The 20,814-nt window shown below is 42.1% G+C and overlaps 1 protein-coding gene across 4 annotated transcripts in view; it reads left to right on the forward strand.

Annotated features, from left to right (window-relative positions):
* The window catches only part of LOC117457617 (RNA-binding protein Musashi homolog 2-like), a 245,990-nt gene that overhangs the window by 72,093 nt on the left and 153,083 nt on the right, over positions 1 to 20,814 (forward strand). For all 4 annotated transcript variants that reach the window (XM_034097776.2, XM_034097777.2, XM_034097778.2 and 1 more), the window contains exon 6: positions 1,964 to 2,056. In XM_034097776.2, coding sequence (XP_033953667.1) covers positions 1,964 to 2,056 — 93 coding nt within the window. The remainder of the gene's footprint in view (positions 1 to 1,963; positions 2,057 to 20,814) is intronic.

The following is a 20,814-nucleotide window of genomic DNA, read 5'->3' on the forward strand; positions in this document are numbered from 1 at the left end:
AGGAAAGAGAGAGAGAGAGAGAGAGAGAGAGAGAGAGAGAGAGAGAGAGAGAGAGAGAGAGAGAGAGAGAGAGAGAGAGAGAGAGAGAGAGAGAGAGAGAGAGAGAGAGAGAGAGAGAGAGAGAGAGAGAGAGAGACTTGTTCTGGTAATACAGTCATTGTTGTAAAACATCTTCCCATACATTGGTCCCACGCTGACTGTGAGACCATAGTCATCCTGATGCAATATGGAGAACTTTAATTCATTCATCTCAGCTTACTCACACACTGCTAACTCTCCAGTTGGGTATTTATCGTAGCTGCAGTCATAATAATGGCAGTGGCAATCCTCATTATGAAGATGAATGGTGCCTGGCTCTAGTGCTGGTATTATCCTCCAAATGAGCTAGCGTAAGATTGAAATAGAACAGGTGTGTGTTCTTTACTTCCTACTGTTCTGAATAAACAGCTCTTAGCAATGCCAGGGTTTACTCAGCTGTGACATTTTACGGCTTTAACTACTTCTGCTGCCTTTACGGTCTTACAATAGGGCTGTTTGGTAATCTTTTTTGAGCAACAGGAAAAGCGCTTTATAAATACCATGTATTATTATAATTAGTAGGGATGCTCCAATCGCCAATGTTGTGGCCAATCGCCGGAATCAGTATCGGCCGATGCCGATCCGATCGAGTGGGCGGGGCCTATGGGGATCTTCCATTTAAAGTGATGTTTAAACTCAGTTAATGGGGCTCATACACTGGCGCTTCCACAAACAACAACCAACATCATTATTACATTCAAATGAAGTACATTATTCAAGTTTACATTCACTTTGGATAATAACACGGGAGAAATGAGCGGAAGCGCTCTCTTTTCCTCTCTCTCCCCCTCTCTCCCTCCCCTGACAGCCTGTCCTGTATCTCATGCAGCTCTCTGATCCAGTAATGACTGAGTGACACGACAGTGAAGAATAAATATATTTATAACTAGTTTAGCTTGTTCCAGAGGTAGATAAAATAGCTAAGTGTGTTAGGTCTAACTCTTAGTATGTGTTTTGCTCCGCTCACCGGTCCGTCACAGCGGGCGGAGCGGCAGGATTTCTGCCTCACACACGTTGCATACCGCTATTTTACTGTCTTTTTTGGACACCTTAAAATACTGCCAGACCGGTGAAGCCATTTTGGCGAGCTTGTTTTGCCGTGCACAGAGAAAAGTGTCATGTATTTTACGTCATGTGATCGGCTCTCCCGATCTGCCTTTATAGAGAGCACCGATCGGCCGATCGATAATCCCTAATAATTAGCATTATTATTGGGGCGGAAATTGGCATCTATGAATCAGAGGTGGTCAGTGGTTCCATCCCCATCCCCTGCAGTCAACTCGTTGAAGTGTCCTTGCTTTATCTCAAATTGCTCCTGTAGGCATATCTACAGTTTTGAGTGGAATGTATGTCAATTGGGATAAAGATGTCAGCTATAATCAGCCTCATGCTCCTCAGCATCGTGGTTGCCGGTTATTGGGGGAGTTTCTTACTGCTTTCAGAGTTTCTGTTCTTTATTAGATTGTCCTTTACCAAAATTATATAATTCACATTTGGATTGTATTTTCAGACACATAAAGAGCTGAAGTCTAAGCTTTGTGCTTACATACTGTATGTCATTCATTCTTTTACACACGGCTTCACCTTGAATGGATATTACCATGTCATTTTTTCATGTACGTGTATCATTCAATTGGTGGATGAGCAATAGATTTTAATAAAGATGCCAATTTAATACTGGTCATACTTTCTTTATTAGCATCAACACATGTTATCCTAAATCTTTTTTCTTCATGTGACAATAGGAGACGCTTCGTGAATGTTTTTGTATTAGATTTTTTCTTAAAACAAACGGTACATAGAAATAATTGTTATTAAGAATTGTTCATTTTTTATGTGAAATGTTGCTAACTTGCTTTACTTCTCTGTGTCTCCCTTCCTTCAGATGGTCACGAGAACAAAGAAAATATTTGTTGGAGGATTATCAGCCAACACGGTAATTGAAGACGTGAAACAATATTTTGAACAGTTTGGCAAGGTAAGATCATTTGGAGTGTTTTCTCCTCTGGGCTGCTGTGTTTGTGTGAGGGTCTGGTTGCCTGGTGATGATATGGCAACACTCTGTGCTTAGCCAGGAGAATGCACCTGCAGTCTGATGAGATGTATAGAGTCAGACTAGAGGAAGAAGCATATCAGTTTTATCTCTGCTTATAATCAGTTCAGGCTGGCATGGTGAACATAAACCAGCCTAGATCCATAACAAAGAATCTGTATTCAGTCCAGTGTAACACAGGCAGTTTGGCAAGAGATCAGTGTGTTGTTCTGGGCTGATATAAGTTTACTGAGGATAACTACCAACTGTGTGTGCTTATGATAACTGGTTACTGTATGTGTTTGTTTGGCTGAAGATAAAATAGACTGACTTATCAGGTTAGCATCAGCCACAGACGTCAAAATTAAGGTGTGTGTGTGTGGTCCCGAGGTCACCGTGGTCGACCTCTCAGTTCATCTTCTTCTGTTCTCAGATCTACCCAGGTTATCCATCAACATGACATAGCTTTATAACGTGTGTGTGTGTGTGTGTGTGTGTGTGTGTGTGTGTGTGTGTGTGTGTGTGTGTGTGTGTGTGTGTGTGTGTGTGTGTGTGTGTGTGTGTGTGTGTGTGTGTGTGTGTGTGTGTGTGTGTGTGTGTGTGTGTGTGTGTGTGTGTTGAGAATAAGATGAGGAGGAAAGAAATGTTGCAGTGTGAAACAATAAAGGGGTCTGATGCATAGTAGGGAGGACGGCGGTGGTGGTTTTTGCTATTTTTCGGCTGATCGAACATCTATGTACATTTTATTTACACGCCTCCTATACTTATGTGTGTATTGCTCTTTCTTTGGGACCCCTTTGAAGAGCAAGTAGGTGTTAAATGTTTTGTTTATATTAGACCTTAATGAGTTTATTTCCTGTGAGTTTTATCATTGGATTGTAAATGTATTCTTTATACACACAACACCGTGCCTTTCCGTCCTGGGATAGGGATCCCTCTGTTGCTCTCCCTGATGTTGCTGACAATATTTCCGCAATAATTGTTGGCTTCGTTTTGGAGTTCTTACTTGTATGCTCTAAGGGTCTAAGGACAGAGGGTCTCATATGCTGTACATACTTAATTATAGAAAGCGTTTGTGAGGGTTTCTTTTAACATACATAAGTAATGAAAATATATACTGTTATATGAATTATGTAGTGATCTTTTATCTCATGCTTTCAATGAGAACACCTGCTTCTTAGTGGTGAAATTGACCTGAATAATGCAGCTGTAGTTCTTTAAATACTATTTATTTTAATTAACAAGTCAAATTAATGTGGAATCCCTTATATATTGTGTGTAGGAGGAGTGTCCCTCAGAGGAACCATGTGAGTGTGTGAGCGATGGCGCAGAAATTACCTTGGAGATCAAACGAGACCTTGTTTTTCCCTCATGGGCCAAACGCTGAGTAACCTTAATTGAGATGGCAGCTGCTTAGGCCTTTTAATTATGTATTTATTTATTTAGCTAATTTATTCATAGGTACTGAGCGAATCAGTTCCGGGTCAATCTAGCGTCAGGCACGGTGGCTGAGCATTAAAGGAGCTCAGTCAGTTCTATCTGGTTGCTTACCAATAGAAGGTTTTAGAATAGCAATGACTCAAAGTGGTTTTAATATGTGGAGATTATCCTGCTGAACAAAACAGGACATAGCGAATCATAAATGTGTGTTTGCCATCCATCCCATTTTCCCATTTTGATTGCAATATTGCAACATAAAATCAAAGAATAATAATAATAATACATTTGATTTGTAAAGCACCTTTCATTGCTAACAGCAATCCCAAGGTGATACAGGAGGTATAATAAAAAGAAACAAAAGAAACAAAAGTTGAATCAAAAGCTTTTTTAAAAAGAAAGGTTTTTAGGCCTTTCTTGAAGGCGTCAGTGGTCTGTGGAGTCCTCAGGTGGCCTGGGAGGGAATTCCACAGGTGAGGAGCAGCTGCACAGAAAGCCCGATCCCCCATTGTGCAGAGTTTGGTCCCTGGGGGGCGAAGCCAATGGTTGGTTGTGGAGCGGAGGTTGCGTGTGGAGTTTTGTGATGTGAGAAGTTCCTTCAGGTATGGAGGAGCGTTCCTGTGGATGCATTGATGGGTCAGTAGTGCGATCTTGTATTCGATCCTGAATGAGACAGGAAGCCAGTGGAGGGAATGAAGAACGGGTGTCATGTGGTTTTATTTTCTCACCCTCATCAGGATCCTAGCGGCACTGTTCTGTACGTATTGGAGCTTCTGAAGGCTCCCGCTAGGAGTCCCGCTAGGAGTCCTGCTAGGAGTCCCGCTAGGAGTCCCGATGAGGAGAGCGTTGCACAGGTGTTTGATGTGGGTGTCAAATTTCAGATGTTGGTCAAATCTTACACCCACGTTAGTAACTGCTGTGGAGAAGGGTATGTTTTGGCCAGAAAAGGTAATGTGGGGTATGGGGGATGACTGGACCTGGTTTGGTGTGCCAACTAAAATAGCTTCTGTTTTGGAGCTATTAAGCTGCAAGACGTTTTGTTGCATCCAAGCTTTTATCTCCTCAATGCAGGTGTTAAGGGATGTTGATGGGAACGGTGATGATGATGGTGACAGTGAGGAAGCATGTGGGATAGGGTCTGTCTTTATATATAGCTGCGTGTCATCAGCGTAGCAATGGAATGATATTCCATGCTGGCTGATGACACGGCCAAGGGGCAGAGTGTACAGGGTGAACAGAGTGGGCCCGAGGATCGACCCTTGAGGGACACCACAGGTGACAGGGTGTGTCTGGGACCTCGCATTTCCCAAGGAGATGTACTCTGTTCTTCCAGATAGGTAGGACTGGAACCAGCTCAGGGCGGAGTCCGATGGTGTGTTCGAGGCGCTGAAGGAGGATGTTATGGTCGACAGTGTTGAATGCTACAGTCAGATCCAGGAGGATGAGGAGAGATGGGGATCCAGTGTCAAATCAAATCAAGTTTTATTTATATAGCGATATATGATTTAAAAGCGATTTTTGGTCGAGCCAAAGTGCTGTACATGTAATACAAACACATTACTACAATCACAATAAAAGACAATAATTTACAACAGAAATATAAAAAACAAAAACACAGGGAATAGTCAGGTATCATGCTCCACTCTGACTAGAAGGCCAGGGAGAAGAAGTGCGTTTTTAGTGAGGATTTAAAAACCCCTAGTGTCTGGGCCGACCTCACATGGAGGGGCAGAGTGTTCCAGAGCCTGGTGCCAGCTGCTGCGAAGGCTCGGTGACCTCTAGTTTTGAGCCTGGTCTTGGGCACTATCAGCAACAGCTGGTTAGCAGACCTTAAAGCTCTGGCTGGGGTGTAGTGATGGAGGAGTTCGGCTATATAGGCAGGAGCCAGCCCATTTAGAGCTTTGAAAACAAATAAAAGGAGTTTAAAATCAATTCGGAACCGAATTGGAAGCCAGTGTAGTGAGGCCAGAATTGGGGTGATGTGGTCACGCTTTTTGTGGCCAGTCAGAAGACGTGCAGCTGCGTTTTTGGACTAGCTGCAGGCGTTTAATTGAGGCCCGGTCCATACCCACATACATAGCGTTGCAATAGTCCAGTATTGTGGTTACAATGGCGTTAATAACCCTTTCTAGATCTTTAAAAGATAAATACGACTTGGTTTTGGCCAATAATCTTATTTTTAAAAAAGCAGGATTTGACTACGGTGCTGACCTGCTTGTCAAATTTAAAAGTGCTACTGAAGGTCACTCCAAGGTTCATGACAGAGGGGAGGATGTTTTCATTGAGAGAGCCCAGAATATCAACCGCAGAAGCTGGAGTTTGGGGTCCAAAAAAGATGACCTCAGTCTTGCTCTCATTGAGGTTAAGGACATTTTGGCTCAGCCATGATTTTATCTCTGTTAAGCAGTCCATTAACTGCTGTAGTGAGTGTTTGACATTTGCTTTGAGAGGCAGATAGATCTGTACATCGTCGGCGTAGCAGTGGAAGGGAATATTGTGTTTAGTGAGAATTGAACCTAGGGGCAGTATGTACAATAAAAAGAGGATGGGGCCCAGGATAGAGCCTTGGGGAACCCCACAGGTAAGACAGGCTTTAGCAGAGGAGAAGGCACCTAGCTGCACTGAGAAGCTACGGTCTGTCACCTGAACCATGCAAGGGCAGAGCCTGTGATGCCTGCGGACTGTTCAAGCCGTGACAACAGGATGCTATGGTCCACAGTGTCAAAGGCAGCTGTCAGGTCTAACAGCACCAGGACGGCTGGGCTACCTGAGTCGGCAGCTAGGAGCAGATCATTAAAAACTCTTAAAAGGGCTGTTTCAGTACTGTGCATGGGTTTGAAGCCAGACTAAAACTTTTCATGGATGCAATGCGTGGGTTAAGAACGACTGCAGCTGGACATAGATTACTCACTCCAGGGCTTTAGATAAAAAAGGTAGCTGGGAGATGGGCCTAAAATTTGCAAGAATGGAGGGGTCGAGATTTTTATTCGGCAACTACTTTTTCCATTACCTTGGCTATAAATGGGAAGTTGGAGATGCGCCTGTAGTTGGCGAGGACATCTGGGTCTAGGGTGTTTTTTTTTAGAAGGGGTCTGATGATGGCAGTTTTAAGAGCCGATGGAACATGACCAGCCTTGAGGGAGCTGTTGATGACGTCGCTGATCATGGGTCTTATAGCCGAGATGTTCGATTTGACAAGGGCTGTGGGTAGAGGGTCTAGTGTGCAGGTGGAGGGATGATGTCCCATTGATTTGCTGAGGACTTCGGAGTAGTATAAAGAAATACAACATTACTGCACCGCTGTCGTTAGATAACTGATGTTATCTAATCCGTTAACACCAGCTGATGTAACTTTGCATTTATTGAATAATTCTATTCACTTCTCTATCACTTTCATGAAAATTGTACATGTCAGTGATATCAGTAAAGAATATTGAAAGGAATAAGCAAGATCAACTTCCTTTGACAGTGTGTTGACCAGTGAACACATCTTGGCCCGATAAATCGTGTTGGATTTCGTATGACACAGGATTAATTTGGGGATTAAACTATGATTGTGCACCTCAGATTGTAGGGCGGGAAAACGTATTTTGTTAGACGTTAATTAACTGCTCATTCAAACATAGCACTAATTCCTGGCAGTATTATTTGTGCTTAATATTCAGATAAATGTAAGTATCAAATTATGTAATTAATCCAAACAAAATCAAATTGGATTGAAAGTTTGTTTATTTATTCTAAATGATGGTAAATCAGAATAAGTCTGAAACCAATGTATGCAGGGCTAAATTACTACACACATTGACTTCCATCCTAACATTAACTTTAAGGCTGAATAACATCCGTGTTCACACGTGTGACCTTCATCTGTTGCAGAGGGTGATACCAACTGTCATCCATTCATCCATACTTTAATTAACAGAGAAACATTTCCACTACAGAAATGAGATGGAACAAATCAGAGAATTTCAGTGAGAGAATAAAACAGGAGGGACGACATTTGGAATGGTTTCATTGCCACTGACTGATGCTGAATTTCATGATAAAGGTTAAACATAATAGGAACTTGGTATATAGAGCGGTTAGTTTTGCCCTGTTTTTTTCCAGAAAATTGGTGGGCGGAAAGTACCCTAAAGGAATCAATACCTTGATCAGAGGAAGCACAAAGTAATTAGGCCTGCTGCCTCGTGTTGCTTTTAGGCTGCCGTAAATCATAAAACTAAATTACGGAAAACACCACAGCATTTCAGAAAACACAACAGCATTTCACAAAACGTTACAGCGATTCAGAAAACACTACAGCGTTTCACAAAACGCTACAGCATTTCAGAAAACACTACAGCATTTCACAAAACGCCGCAGCATTTCACAAAACGCTACAGCATTTCACAAAACGCCACAGCATTTCACAAAACACAACAGCATTTCACAAAACACAACAGCATTTCACGAAACGCCGCAGTATTTCACAAAACGCCACAGCATTTCACAAAACACAACAGCATTTCACATTGGACGGAAAGGGTATTCCTTTAGGGAGAACACTTCTTGTTTGTGATTGGACAGAGCCAGCCAGAGAAGCACTGCTGTGATTGGTTGTTTTTGCTGCCAGTCAAGAAATGACGCTTCGTGATTGGCCCAACACATCAGCCGTTAGCTGTTAGCACACACTCAATCAATCAATCAATGTTTATTTATATAGCCCAATATCACAAATGTTACATTTGTCTCAGTGGACTTCACAGTTTGTACAAAATATCAGTATGACAATACGACACCCTCTGTCCTTAGACCCTCACATCGTACAAGGAAAAACTTCCGGAGAAGGGAAAAATGGGAGAAACCTCAGGGAGAGCAACAGAGGAGGGATCCCTCTCCCAGGACGGACAGACGTGCAATAGATGCCGTGTGTGAGCTCACAGCTCCTCATATCTGTTCAGAAACTGGACAAAAGTTAAACATATACAAAACACAGACTGTCTGTGTCATGGTGAATACAGTCGCTGCTTTATTTATGTCTGTATGACGTTGTTGTGAGCGTGGACGGAACAGCTACAGGTTAGTTTAGCCTGATCGATCCGATTCCGATAGGATTTACATGGAGATACGGCCCGCCCCCTCTCCAGCGTCTTGTTTGAATGACAGGAGTAAACACAGAATTAATGCTTTATTCATTCATGGTTTTTAAGGGGCTTATCTCCATGTAAATACTATGGTAGACCAGCCAATATTCACATCGCTCTAATCGCTCGAGTTTCACCGCGTCTGTCAGCTGTGTTTGCTCCTGTCATTCAAACAAGAGGCGCTGGAGAGGGGGCGGGGCGTATCTCCATGTAAATCCTATGGGAGATACCAACTACAACAAAATGAACATATTTGACCGTGATTTAATTGTAATACACGTTTCAAAGTGATGCCGAAGTAACTAAATACTGATAACGGTTATTAAAAACCATGAATTAACGCTTTCACAAGTCTGCAGACAAGACGGCAGGTGAACAGCTTTTAAAATGCGTGTTTTCTGAATGGAATCGGATCCATCAGGCTAAACTAACCTGTTGCTGCTCCGTCCACACTCACACACTTTAGGCCACCATACTAAATAGAGGTGTTATCATTTGTGATTATTGGTAAATGAATGCATTTATAGAACCAAGGATCAACATGTAAAATGTGCACTCAACCTCTCAAGCCATTGACCCACTTGATAATCAAAACCATTTCATTTGACCATACTATGACTGTTTCCTGATCTGCCACTGCTGTGCTTAAGCTTTGATTAGCTTTCAACACAAGCGCTGGAAGGGTTTTTTGATGAAGAATTGTGAGGAGGCTCTGCCTGGAACCTTAATACCAAAATAAGACACTTTGTGGACACAGAAATCTTAGCTGCTTTCACCTTGAGACAAAGGTTGGCTTTTCCTGGCTTAGTCATTTGAGTGAAGCACTTCTGCCTTGCCTTCTTATCTGACACCAGTTCATTGTATTGAAAGGCCTTCTGGGATTGTGATGGACTTTGCTCCATTCAGTCTGGTTTTCACCTGACCTTCCTCAAACCACATTTCTTCAGGGCACAATCCTCTTTAATTATTTGCACATTAGCATGAGTCATGGGTGGAACGGAAATGTTTTGCCCTCTACCTGCTCTGTAAAAATGTGTTTTAATCAGGTAATTTTCTGCTTGATTAAATAGTGACTTCTCACTTAACATTTTGGAAAGTCAATCTATCCCACTAATGGCAATTCTTTTTAATTTCCTGGATACCTGGAGTGAGTGCTAAGATGACTGTGTCTGATGGAAAGGGTGGATCTCCTGAACACTCACATCTCTAGATCAACTTTAGGAGAGGCTGATTCATTTTAGAAAAAACTGAACAGATTTGTTTGGTTTGCATTTTTTACAGATTTATCGTCTGAACCCTGCCGATGATGACACATTTCAGAACCAAACTTAACCAAAGAATTATGCTATTTGACTTTATTTGTATCCATGATTGAACGTTAGCCAACAGCCTAATGAAACACATTCCTCAGCATTGTCTTTTCCCTCCTCACTGGGCATAGCTTGCAACTAGGGCTGCAAGATATATCGTGTTGTGACGATAATCGCGATATGTGCATCACATCGCAGGTTTTGTTTTTAGGACGTGCAATATTAAGTAGGCAAATTAACTCATGTTACAATTCTTTTGCTGCTTGCTACAAAAGGAAAACTTGTGCGGCTCTCATGTCAGGGGTACTTGAGTGAGTGGCATGCAGGCTCTACATGCAGGCTCTGCATGCACAGCAAACCACCAAAGCAAACGGACCCGGTGATAAAAGGTAAAAACACTGAATAAAGTAGTTTCAGGCAGTTCTGCGCTGCTAACTGAGCTAGCTCAGCTTGTTGCTCTGATAACTTAAGATCCAGACCATCCAGACGTACGTGACTAAAATCCTTCATCCGGTTAAATATAGTTACAAAAATACCAATTGGATAGCATTAAAGTAAAATAAAGGATGGTTTGCGGACAATTCCTGTATTTTTTTCATATCGCAATATATATCGCAGGGGAAACAAATATTGCAATGTCAGTTTTTTCCAATATCGTGCAGCCCTTCTTGCAACAACTAACAGACATGGATGTACAGAAAGAAACACAAAAAGTGAATACATTCTACGATACCCAAAATGATCTCTAGCTTGTTTAATGCAACATCATGGTGAGAACTGTCCAGCAAACCCAACATGAGTCTTTTTATTTCATGATTAAAGCTGAACTGCAGCGTTCTAACTTTAGCATTGCTAATGCTTTAGAATTATAGCTTCTGGGAGCTGGTATTACAGTACAGATATGATATTGATATACTTTATTAATCCCTGTGGGGAAATTGTTTCTCTGCATTTGACCCATCCTAGTGTTAGGAGCAGTGTGCTGCCATTTTGAACGGCGCCCGGGGAGCAGTGTAGGGAACGGTGCCTTGCTCAGGGACACCTCGGTAGCACTTGGTCTTGCTGGGTCTTGAACTGGTGACCTTCCAGTTGTCAAGCCAAGTCCCTATCAACTTCTCCACGACCACCCAGATATCCAGCATCCAATAGGCACTGCAATTAGAGGTATAATGAGTATCATCAGCTGCACAAAATGACCCCAATCAAGCAAACAATGTCCTTAAATCTGCACTACTAAAAAAAGAAAAGGTTTTGTTTTTAGAAAAATGCAATTCACAGTTGTATCTATTTGCTTACCATATAATTCCAATTGTGTAAAATACATGGGTGTGCCATATTCTTTAGAAAATGATTGCAGTTGTCAGTAGGGCTGAAAAATGACTTTGAATTTGAGCAGAATCGCAATAGAGTGGTGCAGTAACCAGTCCTAAAACCCGGAAGTGAGTTAGCATTTTACCACTTCCGGTTCCCTCATCTCAGAGTCAATGGGTTTTCTTAACTCGTTTTTGGAAAATAGCTGGAAATAAGGTCTGTGATTGACACAAATTGAAGAGACGGATCACATTTTGTTCTACGACATTAACTGTGTCGTATTAACTAGCTAATACATCAGCTGTGACCTCACTGATAATTATTGAAGAGTTTACGTGTCTGAAAAACGATGGTTGTTAACAATTGGCTGAATAGGACTACAGAAGTTGTCGAGGACGTAAACACTCCCGATAAGTTTGTTTGCCCTGTTCTGCTCTTGCAAACTGTCAAAACAAACACTTTAACTTGTGCAATTTTGAATCTGTTTGTTTGAATATCGATCTTAAGTTTGCGTGACGTTGAAGTCGTGCGACCCTGCTGTACTCGGCTGTAGTTTGTTTATAGCATAACGTTAGCCTTTTGCTTCTGGCGATTAGATTTATAATTCCAAAATGATAAAAGTAGGGTAGACATGTGGATATTATCCGGCTGAACAAAACGTGCATTTATCAAACAGGTTCGTTTTGAGAACAATGATGCAACCAGGGCTTTTTCTGAGAAAAATATAGTATGAGGACAACTCTCTGGTGCTGATCTTGTATATAAGATATACATTCTCATGAGAACATGATGCTCGCATACAAGATTGCACCACGGACATAAACAAGAACATGATGTCCGAGCTCCGTAAAACAAATCTGTCTATGCCATCTGACGGTCTATTTGACACGATTCTCATATTTTTTTAGTAATTATACTGTTTTTGACGAACAGAAATATTGTTTTCTGGCATCCCTTTAACATTTTACGGGGAATTTCGGCATTTTGGTATGAGGGCGCACGCCGATAGTATGAGGGCGCAGCATCCCCGTTACCCGGTTCAGACAAAACCCTGGCAACAATGGTCATTTTCTTCAACAACGTGAATCATATCCCAAATGCATAATGTATCAAACAAATGCGATAAGATATTGTTTTCAAAACAATTCTGGATCCAGATCTAAAACCTCAGAACCTGGAAGTAAGTTCATATCCTTACTGACCTTATTCGAAATCCAACACCATGCATTTTGCAGGTGAAAACTGAATGCTGATTAGGAAATAAGTTCTCCAATCAGACCTGTCAGTCAACACCATGCTTACTCATCATTTCTTTCTGTTGCCCCACAACCTTTGGTTTGTTGCTTGTCTGACTCTGATGCAAGAGCTTAATGAGGCCTCTAAGGTCACTCAGTGTGTGTAGCACCAGCAGGTTGGGCTCCCTTGTCTCTGGAGTCCAGAGTGATAGTGACAATAAGAATAATAATTGTAGTCTCCGTTTTGGCAGGTAGTGTACAACCAGAAGTTGTACTGCATGCACATACTTTCTATATCCATATTTGAAAGTAACAATCCGAAACGCCACAAGCCTATCTTACCTGGTAAGCTTATCAACCCAAGAAGCAAAACAGTATATGCCAAGAGGCTAAAATAACCAGACATTGCTTACAATATGATAATTTAAAGCATTACAAAAAGTTGTTATGACATTGGCTGGCATCAAGAACCAAGAACGTACATTTTGGTAACATGTCAAGAACTTGTCAATAAGTTTTGCTGTGGTGTTGCAGGCTAAAACTGCACATTCTTCCATCCTTAGAATTAAGACAGTTTCACTTTAAATGGAAATGCATCCTGAGACGTGCTGAAAGAAGCTAATATGGAACCCCCCCCCCCCCGCCACAAGCCGTAATGAAAGGACCACGATGGGATATACAATTCTACTTCCACAGGCAATCAGTGTGCGTTGTGAAGCAAAGATTGTGAAGGAAACCACGGTAAGGGCCTGGCTGTGCTCCCAGATTCACACGGCACACCCTCATTTAGATTTGATTGGAGAACAGAATCTTCCCCATTAATCTACAGTTTTTCTACAAGCTCTATCTATGGTCTCTGAAGATGTTGCCCTTCCATTCATCCCGAAGACATAACATATTTTATAAGGAATATACTCTCCCTAGTTTCAGCAGTCGTTAATAGGAGCTAGTATTAAAATAACAACTCCAAGCATTTTTGACATTTTATCAATTGGATATATTTTCTTTGCTTGATTGCCATTTCTCCTAATGTTTATGTGGGCGGCTATGGCTGTGAGGTACTGTGGTCGCCTACCATCCAGAAGGTTGGGGGTCCAATCCCAGCCCATTGTAGATTCTTAACCCCAAGTTTTCTTCCAAGCCCCCAGGGGAGTATGTCGGACGTTGGAGAACAGTTTTGTTGTGGCTAAACGGCGGTACTATAACTGGTGTGTCAGTCAGTGACAACCATTACAGCAGGCTCTGTTGTGATTGGTCAACCACTTACAGATGTCCAGCCCCTTAGCCTATCATGTACAATGTGTTGGAGCGCTAGCCAATAGAAGCGCCTATGTTACATAGTGATATCCGTATTTTCTGAAAGTAAACAATGGAATCCAATCGAGACATGTTAGGCAGGTGGGGAGTCTGTGAGAGAGAAACTCCCTCTGGGGTGAAACTGTGTCTCAGGGCTTCTTAATATTTAAAAACCTATTAATGTGTCATACTCACTTAACGGTTAGAAACTCAGCTAACTGATATGAACCATTTTTACCAAAACAAAGCACAAGTCTCACAAGCAGCGCCTAAATTAGCCCTGAGTGCAGCAGCAGCACAGAACTCAAGGTAAAACTACCCTTATTACTTATCGTAACTGCACATACAATATATATATATAAAGCTGAGATTCCACAGATTCATCACTGAGCGATCAGAACTCGCGACAGGGGAAACAAACACAGACATCACAACACATAGCTTTACGGAGCATTCACAGGAGATCGTCTCACCTTAGCTGTTATTCTGATCAAAAGTCGTGTTCAATGGCATTAAAACGATAACAACGCTGCTGAAGGTTAATCCAATGTGTCTGTGTCACTTTGAAATGATTACTGATAATCCATCATTTCATTTTTATGTCAAAAGCAGAGATTTGATATTAGCTGCTGATGATAGCCACCAGAGTGTATCCAGCTTCCGGTTCCGGGGCATTCTGGCTGCGCATCACTCATTCACCAATAGGTAATGTTTAGATGGATTTTAGGAACTTCCCTTTGATTCTATTGGCTCAAACGGTTACAAAGAGATGTCAATAATTAAACCTGTCTGGACCTGTCTGCTGCATTCGACACGGTGAATCATCAGATCCTCCTTCGCACTCTCCAAGAACTTGGAGTTTCAGGCTCTGCACTTTCCCTCCTCACCTCATACCTCAAAGACCGCACCTACAGGGTAACTTGGAGAGGGTCAGAGTCCGACCCTTGTCAATTAACTACAGGGGTCCCTCAGGGCTCTGTTCTTGGTCCCCTCCTCTTCTCCCTGTACACAAACTCGCTCGGATCAGTCATTAGCCCGCATGGTTTTTCATACCACTGCTACGCTGACGACACCCAACTAATTATGTCCTTTCCCCGCTCAGAGACCCAGGTCGTCGCACGCATCTCTGCTTGTCTAGCTGACATCTCTCAGTGGATGTCTGATCATCACCTCAAGCTCAACCTTGACAAGACTGAACTGCTTTTCCTTCCGGGAAAAGATTGTCCCACTCTTGACCTGACAATCAACATCGGCACCTCTGTTGTTTCCCCGACTCAGACTGCAAGGAATCTGGGTGTGATCCTAGATAACAACCTGTCCTTCACTGCAAAGATCGCTGCTACAACCCGCTGCTGCAGATACACGCTTTACAACATCAGGAGGATGCGTCCCCAGCTGACCCAGAAAGCCACGCAGGTTCTGGTCCAGGCTCTCGTCACCTCACGCCTAGACTACTGCAACTCCCTCCTGGCTGGTCTACCTGCATGTGCCATCCGACCTCTGCAGCTCATCCAGAATGCAGCAGCTCGTCTGGTCTTCAACCTTCCTAAATTCTCCCACACCACGCCGCTCCTCCGCTCCTTCCACTGGCTTCCGGTAACTGCTAGAATCCACTTCAAGACACTGGTACTTGCGTACCATGCTGCGAATGGATCTGGCCCTTCCTACATCCAGGACATGGTTAAACCGTACACCCCAGCGCGTGCACTACGCTCTGCATCAGCCAAACGACTCGCTGCACCTTCGCTGCGAGGGGGACCCAAGTTCCCATCAGCAAAAACACGTGGGTTTGCTATCCTGTCTCCAAAATGGTGGAATGAGCTCCCCATTGACATCAGGACCGCAGAAAGCTTACACACCTTCCAGCGCAGACTGAAAACTCATCTCTTTCGACTCCACCTCGAGCGATAGAATTACTAACAAAGAACTGCTAACAGAGCACTTATATACTAATAAAGGACTGGCTTATCTAAAGCCAGTTGAGTAGCACTTGAAATGCTTGGCTCTATGAAACCTGATGTACTTATATGATTCTGTTTTCTTCAAGGTTGTGTCTTCCTGGTCGAATGTACTTATTGTAAGCCGTTTTGCGTCAGCTAAATGCAATGTAATGTAATGTAATGTTTTCACTAAGTAATTATTTTTTTTGGACGGACACTATAATTGAATTTTTTTTACTATGTTCAATCTGAATTTACTTTAAAATAAAAACATCTATATTGATTCTGACACTTCTACATCCAACTCACAGGTTTATCATTGCTTTGAGAAAAATGATTATTAATTTACCCCTTTTTAGAAGGGAAGATATGGTCATTTGTTCTGGGAATGTCATTTTAGAGCCTGAGACCTGAACAACAGGCTCAGGGCTTAACAGGTTAAGAGCATATTCTTAGATCTCGTTGAGGTATTTAACAGAAACCTTGCGTTGTCAGAGAAGAAAAAAAGGTGAAGGCTGAACAAAGAACAAGAAAACAAAAAGAGGAAACCTTCTTTTGTTATTTCGCAGAACTAAAAAGAGTTGGGAAACATGTTCATTTTCAGTGTTGGGTGTAACGCGTTACAAATGTAACGGAGTTACAGTAATATATTACTTTTTGCTGTAACGAAGTAATGTAACGCATTACTAATGAAATGTGGGTAATATATTACCCGTTACAATGTGCAGTAACGTAGTTACAACACATTTTAACCCAAAATGAAATGGTGTTTTGTTTTTTAAGAATGTACTAACATAGCGAGACATTCCGACACCAGAGAGAAATTGTGCGGGTAGATTAGTAAACCTGGTGTGTTTACCCTTCAGGATTCGCATCGGGATCTTCAGGGCAGTTGAATGTTATGCACTATAGATCCGTGGGTGAATAATATCAATCACCACAGCACCCTCTATTAAAAAAAGAGAACAGAGCGAAAAATACAAACAACAAATTGTGTGAGGTGCGCGTGACCTGCTCCACTGCGCGTGCATCATTTCCAAAGTGCTTCCACAGCAGTGACACACATCTGTGGATAATCATTTATACGAAAATGGTTAAAGCAACCATCACTAAACGCAACACTGCATCTACTGCAGACAGTAGCAACAGGTCAGATGGGGACATCACGTTACCCTCCATTGTGGACACTAGCTTACTCCCGCCTGACTCGCCGCCCTCGCCCCCGGAGCAGCAGTCTTCGTCTCCCCAAACTACGCCGCCCCTCTGCGGTCCGCAGGTGCCAGGATACCACGGCAAAACAGAGCCTGCCCAGGTATATCAAACAAGTACCCGCCTCCTGTACAGTGGGGTAAGGCGGTCATTTTGCAGCTTGTGGTATAAAAATGGACACTGGCTAGAATATTCATGTGAAAATAGTGCCATATTCTGCCATGCCTGTAGAAATGTTGGGTCAAACATAATGCATAAAATAGCACAGATGCCTTCACCACGAATGGCTACAAAAAGATCTCATATCCCAAGCTTATCAACAAGCTAATGTTGCAGCTGAAATGTTCTCCAGGTCACAAAGTCAACCTCACATGATGATGTGATACCAGTTTTCAAGCACAGTAAATATTCTCTTCCCAGAGCAGGGTATGCAGGAATCCTGAAGTCAAATTTAAGACCCTTTCCATACATTTTAAGACCTCATCGCAACTTCGAGTTCTAACCGGTTACATTACACACTTTACCTCACATTTACTATATTGATTGTAAGACAGCACAACTAAACAGAGTGCAGACAGACTACTGAAGCCTCCTCTCCACATGCACTTCAACCTCTCTGTGAAGGTCAGGTTTAATGCAGTATGCTGCTTTGTTGCTTCTGTGCTCTGTGCTCTTTCATTCCAGTGAAACTCCTCAGAAACCATTAGAAACCAGTATTTGACCAATAAACAAAACAATTGACAAAACTTTGAACTATGAAATATATTAAACTTTGGTGAGCTTCAGCGGGGTAATGCCATATAGGAGCTCCTTCACAAATACCCAGGGGTTAAATTGGGCTGGGGCTGTCCGGGGCTAAGCCCGGCACATAGGACGATGCTCTGACGTCATCACCCACATTTGTCATATGTTTACAAAAATGATATATATGTTAAGACTTTTCTCGTTCTTAATATAGACTATATTTAGGGTCGATATGTGTTGACCTTACTTTAAAATAGCAGATCTCTGTGACCGGATATAGTTTGGCTTAGACCCCGGCCCCACAAGGACGCATACAGTAAAACGCAAACGCAAAAAAGTCGTTCACACTAGACCGCTGGAAATGCTGGAAACGCTGTAGTACATATGCCAGGCCTGTAAGTGGCATTGCTGCCGCCACTCAAAATACACCAAAAGCAGCGAAGAAGACTCCGGAGCATGGTTGTCATGGTTGCCCTTCTGTTTATTTATTGGATGGCGTGTTCTCCTGCTGTATATCTCTCAGGTAGTCCACCAGCAGATACTTCTTTGCCACAGTCCACTTTGGACTATATGAAATATTTCAGGATTGCACTTTTAACTCACTTGAAATGTTCTCACTTGCTTAGTTTCAAAACATAGTGAATGCCATAATCTGTTCATTGGGGACCATCAATGCTATTTTTCATTGCTGTTGCCGGCCACTAGGGCTGAACGATATACCGTGTCATGGCGATAACCGCGATATGCGCATGTGCGATATTCACACCGCAGGGACGTGCGGTTTTATTAATTATTTTTTTTTAAATGCAAACGCACTTTAGCACAGAATTCAAAATAAAGATACCCTTATTACTTATCGAAACTGCACATACAATATATCAGATTAAAGCTGAGACTCCACAGATTATTTAAGTATAGTATCTAAGCGATCCGATCTCGCAACAGGGGAAGCAAACACAGACATCACAACACGTACCTTTTAAACCTACTACTGCTGCGCCCCCTGTAATCTCAGAGGCACCCTGAGTCATTTTATTCTGGAACCGGACCTGTACACGGCCATATACTGAACACACTACAGAGCCCATTCCGTGTCCGTGTTATTGTTTACTTCCTGTCTGCGTTCTTCTGGTGATTTATCTGACGTCCAGCGCTCCGTCTTTTAACCTCTTTTCCTTTCTCTTTCTTGATCCTCCTTAGCGACCTTCATTATAGTCCTTGACAGTGGTCTGTACTACTGTATTAACAACGTGTCACATGTTAAGAATTTACAATCAGAATCGAGTATTCAACTAAGCCGTGTAATACAAGTTGTTAGTAGCCTTAAGGGCCTACACAGTTATGCTATACCACATTGCCCTTCACTGGATGTATAATGAGCTGCACTAAACTACATTTTAGCATTTAAAATACCTAGCCATTCTTTTGCGGTTATTTTGGTGAAAGTAACTAAAAAGTAACTACAAAGTAGTGTAACTCATTACATTTCAAAGACAGTAATATTGTAATGTAACTTATTACCTTCAAAAGACAGTAATAAGTGATATGTAATATATTACATTTTGGAAGTAACTTGCCCAACACTGTTCATTTTGAACAATACACAGTATATATCAACACAATGCAGCCAGCCACTTTTTCGGTATTGTTAGAACTGCCCCTGGTGTCTGGAAGTGCTGCTGAGCAAACACTTCTTCAACTTTCCCTTCCCACAAATACCCAATTAGGTATGTTCCCAACATAGTTGTATTAGTTCTCTAAGAAAAAAAATAGTCTGCAACTCCAAGGATGGTAAATGAAACTGTATAATTGTTATTTCACTTCATACTTTCACCGAAACCATGTTTTACTAGTGTGAGGCTTTGGTGCAGTCTCAGAGTACATTTGGACCAAAGAGTTTTCTGTCTCTCTTTTTTTGGCCCGTCATTTGACCCGTTAAAAAAGGCCTTAATCTGTACCCAGGGGGAGCTCTCTGGCTGCAGCAGTCTCTAGGTCAATTATCTTTAAACGAGTGCATGGCAAATCTCATTTTCAGTAATGATAGCATGCACTATGCCAGTGCACAGGGAAGATAAATCCATTAGATCCTGTTCTCCCTGATCTGCAGAAGCCCACTTTGAGGATGGAGTAGAGTTCACGACAAGAGCATTGTGTGCTTCCAGGACTGCTGTTCAGCCAATTGTTGCTTCCTAATTGCCAGACACTTGAAACTGCTCATTGTCTTACTACTCCGTAATAGCCCTTAACTTCAGAAGGGGCAATTATGTTCAAGTATCTTTACTGCTCCCCTTTATGTGACCAAGGTTTCAGACTCTGTGTGAGTAATCCCTGGTTGGCAGTCTTCTTTGCCCAGAATAATAAGGGAAGAGAAGGCATATCCACTATTTTGATGTACTATATTTAGTTGAATAGTATAGTATAGTATGTACCATTATTTTGAATGAGTCTCACAAAATGAGCATGGTTGAGTTTAGGTTGAGAATAGTTAAGTTAAGCAACGCATTCAAAATATAATCACATTCGCCTATAGACAGTACAGTGGATTTATGACCAAAAGCAGCCATACTCAGTCTTTAGAAACATTTGTATAATGATGGCTATGCAGGTACTTTGGTCCCTTTTTGGCCTTTTACCTGGAAACAAGGGGCTGCTGGAAAACTTGCATCATCATATCTCGGAACGGAAGTCATTGTAATGAAACGGAAGTCATTGTAATGAAACGGAAGTCACAAAGAACAATGCTGCAGTGATACAGTAGGTGGCGATAATTCTCCTCTACTCTGTTTGGAAGTCGCCATTAAAGAAGAAGAATGACACAGAAGCTCAGTGTGAGAAAAAGTTTTTAGAGAGTACTTGTCCATGGACAAGTGAGTTTGGCAATTTACTTGTCCGAATACATTTTTCACTTGTCCAGAATGCACAAAAATGGGGGCCACTGGAATCTTCTTCTTCGTCATCGTATTTTACATTTTCCCACGGTTTTTACGACACCGCTAACGGAAGTGAGCGGTAAGATGTTACTGCATCACACATAGGGTTGGATATCGTTTGGATTTTAACGATTCCGGTTCTGCTTTTCGATTCCGGTTATTTTCGGTT

Source organism: Pseudochaenichthys georgianus, chromosome 13 (genome assembly GCF_902827115.2).
Source record: "Pseudochaenichthys georgianus chromosome 13, fPseGeo1.2, whole genome shotgun sequence".
Classification (NCBI taxonomy): Eukaryota; Metazoa; Chordata; class Actinopteri; order Perciformes; family Channichthyidae; genus Pseudochaenichthys; species Pseudochaenichthys georgianus.